General features: G+C 37.4%; 1 protein-coding gene across 4 annotated transcripts in view; it reads left to right on the forward strand.

Annotated features, from left to right (window-relative positions):
* The window catches only part of PRMT3 (protein arginine methyltransferase 3), a 166,499-nt gene that overhangs the window by 135,285 nt on the left and 17,292 nt on the right, over nucleotides 1-13,922 (forward strand). For all 4 annotated transcript variants that reach the window (XR_011097288.1, XM_068684937.1, XM_068684938.1 and 1 more), the window contains 3 exons: nucleotides 1,564-1,642; nucleotides 6,747-6,934; nucleotides 9,608-9,694. Coding sequence is in view for 3 of the 4 variants with exons in the window: in XM_068684937.1 (XP_068541038.1) it covers nucleotides 1,564-1,642; nucleotides 6,747-6,934; nucleotides 9,608-9,694 (354 nt within the window). In the remaining variant the exon portion in view is untranslated. The remainder of the gene's footprint in view (nucleotides 1-1,563; nucleotides 1,643-6,746; nucleotides 6,935-9,607; nucleotides 9,695-13,922) is intronic.

Here is a 13,922-nt window from a genome sequence, read left to right on the forward strand (position 1 = left end):
GAATTGATCTGTAGAGATGTTGCTTTCTAACTCACCGACTGTTGCTGTTAACTAATCTTATGCTGTGTCCTGGAGGTCATGTTTTCAGTTAAAAGCATCTGAAAAGAATTTGTATGAATCAAACATATCCAATTGTAAAATTGGAGAATTGTAAAATTGCAAGAATAAGAACTAAAAAAGAAAACTGTTTCCAGTCTGTGCTTTTGGCTTGCTGGAGGCTTACAATACTGTCTGATGCTGTAGGAGCTCCTGGCCTTTTCAACCATTTTCCTAGGCTTACAAAAATGGTATTGCTCACAAAGCAGCGGTGTTCATTTTGGGACTTAGTCTAAGAATTTCGTAAAGGTTAAGCAGGGAAGTGACAGAATAGACAGTATTTGGAAGAAAAGTATGCAGTAGAGCACTGTCCTCTTATCAGAAGAAATACGATAAGAAGAGGGAGTTTGTGTCATCGTTCCCAACACGGATGCATCCTGCTTCAGGTTTCTCATTTTCTGGTTTTGTTTGTTTTTTAGTTCTGAAGGCTGCAATGTGGATGGGAACGTTTATGAGAGCAATTATGAACTTGCTGCATTTTTTAAATTTAGGAACCTCGGATGACTAAGAAGATGAGATAAACTTGAAGCTAACTTGGTATCTTAACAATGCAGTTCACATGCAGTGCTGTCTTCAGTAGGGTGGCTTGATGAAACGAAGAACAACAGCAACTAAACAAATCACAATTCCAAATACGGAATTGTAGGAAAGATGATGAAAGAAGTCTTTGTAGCTTTGCTTTGTTTGATTACAGCTACCCAGGCTTGTAGGTCTACAAGTCCAGAGTCTGGACTTGCCATTATCTTTTTTGTTCTTTCCTACTGGCTGTCGGTGCATAAATCAAACCCCATGGTGAAGAAGTGAAAAAATGATGTGTATGCTGGTATGATTTGTCATTAAGTGATTTGATGTCCAAAGAAAGTGGATGAAGCATGCTGAGAGTATTCAGCAGGAGTAACGATCATAGTCAAACTTGAAAGATGGGAAGAGCGTAAAATAGTAAACCTATTGATAAACAAATGGCCATATATCTCTTAGAAATTTGGACTTCACTTTTAAGAGTCGAAACTGAAGATTTAATTTAAAAGGTTAATTGTATGTAATGCTATTGTATGTAATGCCAAGGACAAAGGGATTTTCTTTTTTATTTTTTTCATACGGCACCTCGGAGTTGTGACTACAAAATCAATCGATAGAGCTTTTCTCTTGGGGTTTAAAGTAAATTTCATTTCTTTGTATGTTATGGGAGTCAGGTAATTGTTGGTGTAGATGGATATTTGTTGCCTACAGTTTATGAATTTAGTAAATGTTAAGATTTTTGTAGCATGGGAATTAAAGATGATACGTAATTAAAGTGTTGAAATGACCGTGCTAGTGTTGAGAAACTCACCATGTGCTGGCTCTTACTGAGGTGTATGGGTATGTAAAGCTCTTAAACTGTATTGATGAAGTCAGTCTGTATGTTGATTAAATACGCTGCGTAAAAGTGTAATGACTTGTAAGTTCTTTTCCTCTTTTTGTGAACAGGGTTACTTCCTTCTCTTTGAGTCTATGCTGGATTCTGTCATCTATGCAAAGGACAAGTACCTGGCAGAGGGAGGCTCAGGTTGGTGCGCGTAATTCTTCTAATAAATTTAGCTCTGGGGGAAAGCTAAATGAACTCAGAGACTTGGAATAAGCTATGCATGGATGAGAAAGTTGCCAGTCTAAATGAATAATGTTACCATTAGTAGGAGCTTCGAGGCATTAATTTACTGTATGGGTAGTAGAAGGATATTAGCTGGGGTATCAAGGTCTCAAGTTAATGGTGTTTTTAAGAATAGAAGGGGGTTATTTATTCTTAAGCACAGTCTAAATTTTTCCTCCCTATTTCTTCCCACATGTCTACACAGGAGGGAGGGAGATGGGGGATAGTAGCAAGTTAATAAACTTCATTTCTAGAGTTAACTTCTGTGCTCCGGAATATTATTTTGTTATTCCCAGCAGTTGGATGGTAACCTCAGGCTGTAATAGTTAAAGTTAAGACTGGAATGTTGTCTGTATTTTTCCCAGGTCCTTTGAGTTGAGAAATGATCAATGCAGCCAATCTGGACAAATAAAAATCTAGAAATGCCTTAATGGAATTATAGTGTTGGACTTAAAACCTTTCAAAATATATGAGGCTAAATAGCAGCCATCAGTAAAGCTTGTGTTCATTTTCTGCTCCATAAATACCAGTTTCTGCAAAACTAGAAATGGAGGAATACAATTTTTATTGGCTAAGATATAGAACTGTTTGAGAAAGCTACAACTTACTTGTAAGAAGAAAAGTTCAAAATTTTTATCTGTTCTCAGATGAATTAGAAGGAAAGGGAATAGGGTGCATTCCAGGACGGCAGATGATGTGTGAGGAGAACATACAGTTTCAAACATATGAAGCCAGGTGAAATAACTAATGGAATTGCTTTGTTTCAGTTTAGGATATTCATTTCCATTAGGAATATATTCTTTTTCTTTGTTGTTGGAGGGTGGGGAAGTGACAGAAGAAAAAAATTATTTTGAAGTGGAGTACTTTCATCCTTTTTAAGTAGATTAGATAGAATCATCTTAAGCAGTGTTTAAATGCCTGCGAGTATTTATTACTAATGTGATGCAGTTTTCTGCATGAGCTCTGCATATGCTTTATTCCTTTCAGTTAATTCCTTTGTCAGTATTGTATTTCATATTGACCTTTTCAATCGTAGTCATCGGTCTGTTTTTTCCCCCCTTTTGTGCTAACCATGCACATAGTTAGTTTCACTACACTGACTTAATGATTGGATTAATGACTATGTAACAGTGCTCGCTGCAGTGCTTCGCTTTGATTGCACTGAGCTTTTGTATGCTAGAGTGCAGCAGAAAAAAGGCTTTTTTACGCAATTGTTCAACATCTGATCGCAAACCGGAATATGTAAGGAAGAGATTACTGTTTATGTATTAAAATATTTAGAAGCCTCTTGAATAGCGTAGCAGAAGAGGAGTGCTTTTTTCAGTATTGTAGAGCACTGCAGCCCTATCTGGAATGCAGTTGGGTGAGCTCTGTATAAATATATGCTAGTCATTTTACGTAACAATGTAGTTACTAAATTTGAAGACATCCTCTGAAACTGTAAAGAATGATTTCCTGTTCAGCTAGTGCTTCCAAAGCTTTCAGAAAAGGGCCAGGCATTTCTGACCTCTGCAGAAACTGTGACAGCATCTTGTTCGCTAGCATCTTTCTGTATTGGTGGTGTGTTTGCTAGCGGCTTGAGCTTCCCCACATTTTATTTGAGAGAGAAGGTGTGCTGGCTCTGCAGTGCACTTAACCTTTGTGGTCTGAGAAGGATCTCAGGTTCTTAGTTGACTCTTCCCAAGGCATACTGTGTTACAGAGTCACTGATAGGTGTAGCCAGATTTTAAATAGGATGCTTTTTCCTTCAGAGGCTTCCTATTACTCTCCTCTGCCAGTTTGCATAGCAGGGAAAATGACTGTGCCTGAGCTTTGTGCCAAAATTGCTCAGCAATCAGCAAGACTGACACTATGCAGTGTGGATGAATAGCAGAACTGTGGGCACGTCCAAATGGGGATGAGCTGAAATGAAGAGCTCGTTCTGAGGTGAAGTCTTAAGAGAGAAACTCCTGAATCTACTGTAAAGCTTAATTCTGTCTCAAGCCACGTAATACCTTTAAGCCCAAGATCATTATTTATTGGGGCTGTTTGAAAGCTGAGAACAGGGATAGGAGCAGCTGTGATTTGGCCAGATCTTCCAGTGACTGAGGTAGGAATAGAATCCAGATTTCCAGATTTGTGTGCAGTCAGTCATATCGTGGTTACTTCAATTGAGCCTATTGGCATACTGAAGTGGATTATGTCAGACTGTCTATGGTAATGTGTACAGTATATAATAGCATTGTTTGGGAGCACAAAATTCTTGCTGCCCAGGACCCATCTGCTTGTTCTGTAGAGCTGGTACTTGCTTGGGCGTATATTTTTCCATTTACTTGAGCGCAGCACACATGGGTGTGGGGATGACATACATAAGGAAGTCGTCATTCAAAATGAAGTACTGTTTTCTTGTTCAAGTCAAAAAGATGGTGGTATTCACTTGGAATTCCTTCTGCATATCCAGAGGATCACTGCCTTACCCTTCAGTGTCCTGAAGTTTGTGAGGCATTGCTAAGGGCTAAAGGATTTCCCCTCGTATTCTGTCTACCACGTGAGCTGTTACTAGTGACAGATGACTTGAGGGCACTCAGTCGAGAAGGACACAGATGTCAAAACGATGAATCTGAGAGCGCATTGTGGAGCATGTGCTTTTGTCCAGTCAGCATTTTGGTTGTTTCACCTGTGAGAAAGAATAATTATTACATTATAACCTTAATCAGAAAAAAAAGACAAATCTGTCAGGATTGCACAGGCAAATGTTATAAGGTTGCAGGAAAAGCAGAGGGTTTTTGGAGAAACAAGGGTTTTGGTTGAAATGTAAAATGCAGTTTTAAGCGGGTATTTTTAAACATTGACAAAACTCTGCTGCCTTTAGAAGATTTAATCTGATACTTACACAACATGCTTAGATTTCCAGTCAGACCTCAATATTGTGTAAGCTTCTAAACAATGGTTGGGTTTGTAAATTTAGAAGTTGGGTACGTGACTGTTATCTCATGCCGGTGCCTTGTTTGTGGAACTCAGATTTATTTTTCTGATAAAAGAATTTTCAAATAATTTTTTACTGTTGTTTTTGTTAGCAGTTCTGCTACCTCTAGCTTGCTATCTCATTTCTCAAAGCATGACCTGTAACTAGAGACATCAGGTCTTTTTTTTCCCCTTTTGTATCCTCTTGGTTACATCCCTTGCATCCTGTAGTCACTTACTGTTGTTGTCTGTCCCATGCTTTTGGGATGATGTTAGTGGTGGCTCTTGAAGGTTTGCAACACTGTGAGGTAAAGCCTACCATAACAGAGTTCTCACATCAGTAAACAGTAAATGAGGGCTTTAAGAAATGCAAAACCGTTATAGCTTGCTCCAAGAAAGTACTTGCAAATACTCTTGCTGCCAGATCTCTGTGCATGTGACAGCTGTCAGGTATGCTGGAATCAACTCATTTGTTTCAAACAAGATTGATGGGAATCAAAACAGGGAGGCATTCAACTAATTACGTTTTTGCCGCTGAGTTAATTGTAGGCTGTTCCTGGAAAAACCTTCTGCTTTCGGTTCTCATCTGCAGAGTGGAGGTGGTACTTCACCAATGGGATTCCAATTTAAGATAGCCGATATTCATCTAGTGTTCTGGCTTAAACAGTCAGAATGTGAGAAAAATGGCAGCGTGCATTCATATTTTGCATTATCTAGTCATTTCGGCTGTAGAGGTGGTTGCTTGCTTGAACATGGGAACTTGCTTTTCACATGGGAAAAAAAAAACCTTCTTTAGAGAAGAGTTGCCTTTATAATGTGTAAAATTTCCTTTAGAATAGACATACTCTCGCTGTATAACAGGTCTAATATCAATTTTCTATTTCTATCTTTGCTATGTTACAAGGCAAAAAATAGCACCTTTCTGACTAGTGCTTTTTCCATATTAATTTTGATAAGCTACAATTTCAAGCAGAGCTGAAGACAAAATTAATTTTACACTTCACCAGATTTTTTGGAAGAAAAAAGAAACTGAGCTTCAGTCTCGCTAACGCTGCCACATTGATGTAAGAAAATAAAGTAAAGGTGCTTAATAGTAAGCATTCTGCTCTGAAGCCAGATCAAGAATTCAACTTGTGTGACTTGGAAGGCTTTAAAGCTCTAACAGAAAGGGGAAATGTCTTTTTGGAAAGAAGCCTAGTTAAATATAAGCTTTACATTGAGCTTCTCTTACTATTTGATAGTGCTGTAGACAGCCATATTCACAGCAGCTGTTCGGTGTGTCTTCTCCAATCAGTAGTGAAAAGAGATGGACTAGCTTTCTTCTAGGAAGATGTTGAGAAGGAAAACATTAGTCATGTGCTACTATATTGAATACGTGTCCTGAAAATATTCTTGTAAGGACAGAGTACAAATGTGAAGACAATGTAAGAAAGAGAGCTGTCATCCTAAAACTGTGGGGAAGAATTGAAGAGGAAGTTGTCTTCGGTCTGTTAGGTTACTTCCATGTTGTTCAGGTGCAAGTAGAAGAAGAGTGTTTATTCTTTCTCAGTACCCAAAAGTCATGGTTAGGTTCTAAGGCATGTATCAGCCAACTAATGACAGGAAATAGGATTAAAATACCCAAGTGATAATATTTGCACTGTTCTGGAAATAAGGTCTTTTGACAGAGATTACGTGTTCCTTCAGAGCCCTGACCTGAATTTTCCTCTGGGTATCTATCCGTCTAGTAGTTATTAAATATGTTTTAGGGCAGTCTGTGTATAGAAGCAGAATAAGATATTCCAAAAAATTTTCATCAAACATGAAATTTCCAGTTACGCCCTGGCAGTGGGATTCGACTAAAAGGAAATATTCTCATGAACGGTTAATACTGTTAGCGGAGTAGCATGTCAAAATTGAGTTTTAGCATTTAGTCTCTTCTGTGGAAAATGTGATGCCAGAAAAGAAAGCAGCAGGAAAAGTGTCCTATCTAAGAATGGAAGAAAAATCTCTTATGTGTTTTTAAGATGTTAATCATTTAAAAAGAAAAAATGTATTTTTTTTGTATGTCTAAAAATAAATCTGTGTTTTGTTGTTACAGTTTACCCGGACATCTGCACCATTAGCCTAGTAGCTGTGGGGGATATGAATAAACATGCAGACAAGCTGCTCTTCTGGGAAGATGTATATGGCTTTGATATGTCTTGCATGAAGAAGGCTGTAATTCCAGAAGCGGTCGTGGAGGTGCTGGATCCAAATACACTTATATCTACAGCCACTGTTATTAAGGTACCATACCAGATCCTTCTTAATAGTTCAGTAATCAGGTCTGAAGTTTCCTTCTATTACTTCTTCTTGTGTGCATTTTTTTTCCTCTAAGTAGTCCTTCTTCATAGATGATAGTCATCATGGATGCCTTATGTTTTACTGTCTTAGCTTGTTCACTAGACTCCCTCTTTAGTCTATGTAATAAAATCCACGTTAAGGGGTTTGACACATTTGTCTTGACATCTATAACAATTTGTGATTGTGACACGTATCTGCTCTCCTTGTATGTAAGGAGAGGATCGAATTATCAATGCAACTGATGAAATACAGTTTGTAGATCTGTAATTTTAGGGAAGATAAATTCTATTGTTAGTGACTTTAAGTACACGTAACAGTAGTGTTGAGATCAAGAAAGTGAAGCTGTAGTTAGCTGAGAGGTTTATTTGTGCTGTAGGTGAGACAGAGGTACTTTTCACCTGTGTACACCTGTATTTGTAGCACTTGGTTCTAACTCAAGTGGAAATGAAGTTCAAAAACCTCTAGCAAATGGGTCAAGCTTGGTATACTAAACGAAGAACGTACAATGTGCTCTAAATGGACAACTGGGTGGAAAAGTTAAGCTACATCAGTTTATTAGACAAGAAAACAAACAACACATCCTAACCCTGAAAGTTGATAATAACTATAGTTAAATTTGCCCAGTGCAGCCTACAAGCTGCTGTCATTTTTAAAATGTCCCTTTTTAAGTCTGTGTAATTACAAGCAGTCACTGACCAGCACAGTATGGGCTCAGTGAAATTTGTCATTGTGTAGCATTTCTAATAACTTCTGTACCTAACGGTTCTATACTCATTTGTTCTTAGTTACAATCATGATTTTTAAAATACACTCAAGGCTATGTATGAGCTCATTGGCTGGAATTACAGTAGGAAGTAGTAAAATTAATGAGTTGAGCAACAGCAGCATTACAGGTAAATTGTTTTAATCAATAGCCATTCCATATAACAAATAGATTGTATTTTTGAGAGAAAGTTTAAAAATGTTCCAATTTATCATATGATGATTACTGACGATATTTTAGTGTACTTGTTCATACTAGCTGCTGCTTGTTTTGAATAGTTAATACTGTAAGTTTTCAGGAAGAAAGATAATCCCTGAAGAAACCTGAGGCAGTATCAAGTAATACTGACTAATATTGTATGTAGGACTTAATGTCAACAAAATAAGATATGCTTGGATAAAGCATTTCAGGTGAGTAGGCAAACTAAAGTACTTCATACAGGGCCAGCATGATAGAATTTTCATGAACTAAATGAGGACTGAGGATTTTAACTTTCAAAAATTGGTACGTCTGTCTTAAAAAAAAAAAAAAAGTTGAAATGTAGGTTGCAGTGTGATCTGTCGGTATTGATACATACTGGATGCCATTGTTTTTTGAGTGTGTGAAAGCAGAGAAGCAGTTCTCTGCCCACTGTGGCTGGAGAAATGGGTCAAGAGTCCTCTGCAGTCCATTCAAGGGCTGTGCAAACTGCACACGTGGGGAGGAATAACCCCCCATACAGGCTGGGGGCCTTACTGGCTGGAAAGCAGCTTTGCAGAAGGGTGGCTGGGGACCTTTGTTAAGACCAAGTTGACTGTAAGCCAGCAACGAGCCCTCGCAGTAAAAGCAGCCAGGCAACCCCGTGGGCTGCACTAGGAGGATTGCTGCCAGCCGTTCAAGGGGGGGGAGCTTCGTCTGCTCATTAGTCCCAGAGAGCTCACTGGTGGATGGCTGTGCCTGGTGCTGGCCTTCCCAGTGCATGAGCTAGCTGGATGTACTGGAGGGAGTCTGCTGAAGGACCACAAAGCTCATGAAATGTCTGAAGCTGTGTCTGTCATGCAGGGATGCGGTTCCATTTAAATATAAGGAAACTTATTTTACTGTGAGGGCAATAGAACAATGGCACAGGTTGCCCAGATTGGTTTTGGATATCCATCCTTGGAGATGTTCAGAAGCCATCTGAACGTGAGCTGGAGCAGCCTGGTGTAGTAGATGTGGCTTTGGTTAAGTGCTTGGACGAACAGATTTCCAGAGATTGTTTTTGACCTCAGTTATTTTGTGATCAATACAAAACTAATCTGGCAAATAATAATAAAAAAAAAAAAAGTTGTCTTCTAACCCAGATCAGTTGAATACTGTAGTCTACCATGTGGCTACAGGAACAAGAAGTAAAACAGGTTAAAGTTTAAAGAAAAAAATGTGGAAAGAGGTCTCAACGAGCGCTAAGAATGCTTCCTCAACAGAAGTGACTTGACAAATTGTGGCCATATAAACTAATTGCTGCTGAGGACATGTGTATGTATGCTTGTGAATGCTCGTGAATGTCAACTACTGGGAGCTGTCATGAAGAAAGTTACCTAAGAGCAACTTGCTTGAGCAGAGTGAGCTACCATGTATAGTTCAAAACAGCTACTAGTCAGTATCTGTTTGTGTTGACATTGAGGAAGAGGGATTTTGTGTATTTGGGCAGTGTATGTATATGATTAAGCTGTTTTTAAGTCTCCTCTTGGCATTTCAAAGAGCTGTGTTAGTATTGGTCTATAAAAGTTATCTTTTTATGGAGCAACCGAAAAACACGTAAAGGTCATCCAAAGAGACATCTTAATTTCTTATAAGCAGTGTTACTGATGGTATTGTTTTTTTCCTTTCAACAGCATATTGACTGTAATACTGCATCCACTTCAGATTTAGAATTCTCTTCGGAATTCACCCTAACAATTACAACGAGTACAAAGTGCACGGTAAGACATTTGATTTCTTTACGTATGGTCAGTATCACATTGAACTAACAGACAGTGTATTTATCATCAATCCTTGGTTTGAAACTTTCACTTGAACTTTACAGAGGTGTGAAATGAACCCTCTCTCTAATGAGAGGTGAATGTTAAACTCCTATAGTAGTATTATGATATACAGGTACAGGTAAGATGAAGAAGGGAAGCATAATGCATCTTAGCATTGTTTTTTTTATTGTTGTTGTTCTCTAGCCCGTTTTTGGAAACACAACATTTCTGTTCAGACAGGTTGTTACCATTGTGCTGCAGAATATTATAGTCAGAGTTCTCTGAAGAGCTTTTCTGAGTTGAATAAAATAGTGAAAAAATAGAGAATCTGGGAGACAGATAAATTACAGCTCTTGCAGTAAATTTGTAGCAGCTCGTATGACAAACACAGTTTGTCACACAGGGAAGTTCCTAATCTTCACGTGCAAAGACTGAAGGGGAACAGACATCTGGGTGATAAAGTTTTTATTGCGTCTGTCATTATGTTTTGTATTTAAGTTAATATACTGTATTAATTTACTGTATGTAAATTAATGAGTTATATTCAAAAGACCACTAGTTCTAGAAAGGCTGTGGGATTTCATCGATGTGGTTATTATAGTAACAGCAAACGTAAGCTTATTCATCTTGATATTATAGGGTATGCGGCATTAAATTGAATGAAGACTCCCCAACAAATGGGTGACTGATCTTACTAAATTAAATATTATTTGTCTATGAAACACTAGTCAATACGAAAAGAAAGGGGGAAAAAAATGTTTTCAGTCCGACCTTCAGAATTGAGTAAAGTCTCGGTGCCAGGGCATGTTTGAAATACTCTGAAGTTGCACCTACATTGTTCAGTATGAATTTACATTAACGTGTTCATTTTGCTGCTTTTTTTCTTGGTCATTGATTATCAGTTAGTAATGAGAGAACAGAGAAATACTTATTTTTGGATTGAAAGTTGAGTTGAAAGTGTTCCGTCTTCATTTCCGCAAGTGCCCATGTAATTTTTATTGTGTATATTGTTCGGGTTTTGAAGTCGAGGAAGATATTCAAATGCAAAGTTTGTAAAATAAATATATTCGAGTGTGAGTGACTTCTGAAGTAAAGATAGTCTGAACACGTTTACATATTCCAACTATAATAATTATAGTTAAAATAGGTAGAAATGTGTAGATTGGTACCTATGTGGGGATACCGTAGGAATTTTACTTAGTTTTGATGCACAGGTTGCTTTGTTTACTGGAGTTGTGAAGGAAAGAATCACACAGAAGGATTTGTGTTCTTTGTTTTGTTTTCCTCTAAAGAAATTTTAATGAAGAGAATATGAGCATAGAAAAGGGTGAACATTGCAGTGAATTCTCTAGACGTGAAGCTCGTGAGACTTGGGAAATACCTGCTTTCCCAATTGCTGGACTATTAGAGGAAGAATTGTTCTGAACTAATTTACAGAACCAAACATTGCGGTATCATAAAGACAACAGCTTTTATGAACAAGACAAAAGATGAGAATTATAATTTTTCCATCACATTTTGAAAGTTTGGTTACATGCCTCAATTCAAATAAATATCGCAGCAGGAACTGTCATGTTTCTCAGTCCAGCCTATGAAAGCCTCCAACTTCTTATATATGTACATTATATCTATACTACTTTTTGTTTCTGTGATCCAAGGAAACAGCTTCCCTTAGGACAAAAAATTTCAATTCACTGGTTACTTGAGAAAACAGACGAATAGGGTCAGAACATGATACTTAATGTGAAGTGCAAAGAAACATTGGAGAATCCACGTGCCGCAGTGCAAAGAAAATTTTGCAGTTCAAAGACAGTCAAGCTCATCTCCCACTTGATACCGACAACTTCGGTAGAGAAATGATTTATCCCAAAAAATTGAGTTCTGTTTTTATTGATAGCTCTCAAATTCAAGTGATTTTTAAGCAGCTTGCATCAATGTTCTTTGATGCCAAGAGGGGTTGAGAATGAAGATAAGGTTTGAAAGAGGTACAAAAAATTGATTAAAGAGGAGAGAAAAAAGGCATTACTTGAGGTTAACAAAGGTATGTTATGTGTTAATGTGTCTGGAAACTCAGTTTATACCAATTAACTTGTTGTTCTGTTACCTAGGAGATTTAATTCTAACAGCTTTCATGAAAGAGGAGTTGGAATCTCAGGTGTAGTGGAGGATTGGCAATTATTTTGTATGCGTTCTTCAACTCTGAAATATTGGGAGAAACCCCTCTTTTTAAATCCATTCAAGTCTTGGTCAATTAAGAAGCAAGATAGACTTGATAGATTTTATAAATATATATGTATATATATCTATGTTCAAACATACAGACTTGTTACTTTGAGTACAAACCATATGGTTGAATTGACAAGACATACAAATAGGGTAGTGGAGGGCAGACTGATAAAAATAGCTCCTGGAAACATCTTGGAGCTTCATCATCAATTATGTATGTATAATATGTTTCCCTTGTTGAATTATGGGGAAAGATTTAGAGGATTACAGTGTTTTAGTTAATCATAGATTTGCAAAATAAGTCTAGTTGCCTCAGCATGGTCAGCTTTGATTTCAGACCAAACTCTACTGGAGCCGTGGACTAGTTACCTTAATTTGGCCACTTTTCAGTAAGTGATTAGTAAATGGAAATCATTACAAAATCTTGGTGATATTTGATGTTTGTGTAGAGTAAAGTAGCTTATTTAGTAAAAATCATTTTCCCTAGCACTAGACCTTTACAAAAATATAATTTCAATTCTATACTCCTGATGGTGGTAATAATCAGGTGACTGACAAAAATCAAAATGTACGTCTGCATTTTACAACTTGAAGGGTGAAGATATGGGGAGTAGGGAGAGAACAGTGTTTCTGAATTTTTGCAGTGAATGCAGGTTCTAAAAAATGATCAGAACTCTGTAAAGTATTTTGCACTTCATCATTTAGGTTTATTGACACTTTGAGTGAAATTTCTACTCTTTCTATGATGGATTGTACAAGTTTAGTTGTGAGTTGACAGTTCATCCATCATATCAGGCTGCCTAACCTTGCAGCAAATGAACAATGAAAGTCCATTATTTATGTTGAGAATTTTTGAGGAGATGTTTTAGGATTGCAATTTGTCCTTTGAAAATAACATTTGATGCTTCTCTTGTTTGCATCTGTTTTTTTGTTCTACTGGCTTTTTGTTTTGTTTCAGTTTTGTTTGTTTTCTACACAAGAAAATAAACATTTCCCACAGTTCTAGCTTAATGTACTTGGCTGCTCCGTTTTGTGATTTTTTTTTTTGCATGTTTGGGTATTAACATTTGAAAATATGTTAGTTTTAGTTGCAAAGAAAATATTCCACCCAAAATGGCAGTTGGAAAACAAATCCTTGTATGCTTGTGTGTTTTTGTTTTATTTCAGTTGACAACCTAAAATTGATTTCCAAGGAATTTTTTTCTTGGCCCTTTTTCTGTCATGTAGGTGTGAAAACAGATTTATTTGTTCTTTTCCAAGTGCTGCAGTCAACAGCAAAGCTAAATTCATACCACTGTTATTGTCAAAACTTGACTACTCTTAAACTCATCTGTTTAAGAAACAAACAACAAAACAAACGAATATCAACCGAAAGACTTCAGATACATGAGCAATTTGGTGGATCCAGTTGCAGGGCAGCTACTAGTTCATGCAGTTATTTGAGTTTTGGTGAGTGTGGCTTGTGTTCTGCTTCCTTCCAAGGTACTACATGAGTGCAGAGGGCTATACCATAGATGTTCTTCCATGGAGATGTATTGACAGCTTGGAAGGCATTGCTGCTACTGTTGAACTTGTTTTAGCAGAAGCATAGCACTGATGAGAAGTAATTTAGTAAGGAATTGTGGCCTTAACCAGTTGTAGTATGTAACATAAAATTAATCATTGCAAAGCTGAACTTTTAGCTGGCGATCTGTTGCTTCCTCCCATCAACCTGTTTTCTTTTTGTGGTAACAGGACAGTAAGTAGTATAAGCTGACAGGAATCAAAGCAACAAGGCGGTCTTTTTAGCAACTAATTAGCACTTTAGCTTTGATTGTCTTGGAACAACAGCAGGACTCCTCAAGGAGGAGAGGCTGCCCTTCTAATTTCAGTGGTAAGATGCTCAATACCTCCAAAGTCTGACCTTAGTTTCTCTTTGGTCTTGTTTTTTATCCCCTTTAGTATATACTATTTGAAATTG

This window comes from Anas acuta, chromosome 5 (assembly GCF_963932015.1).
Source record: "Anas acuta chromosome 5, bAnaAcu1.1, whole genome shotgun sequence".
Lineage (NCBI taxonomy): Eukaryota > Metazoa > Chordata > Aves > Anseriformes > Anatidae > Anas > Anas acuta.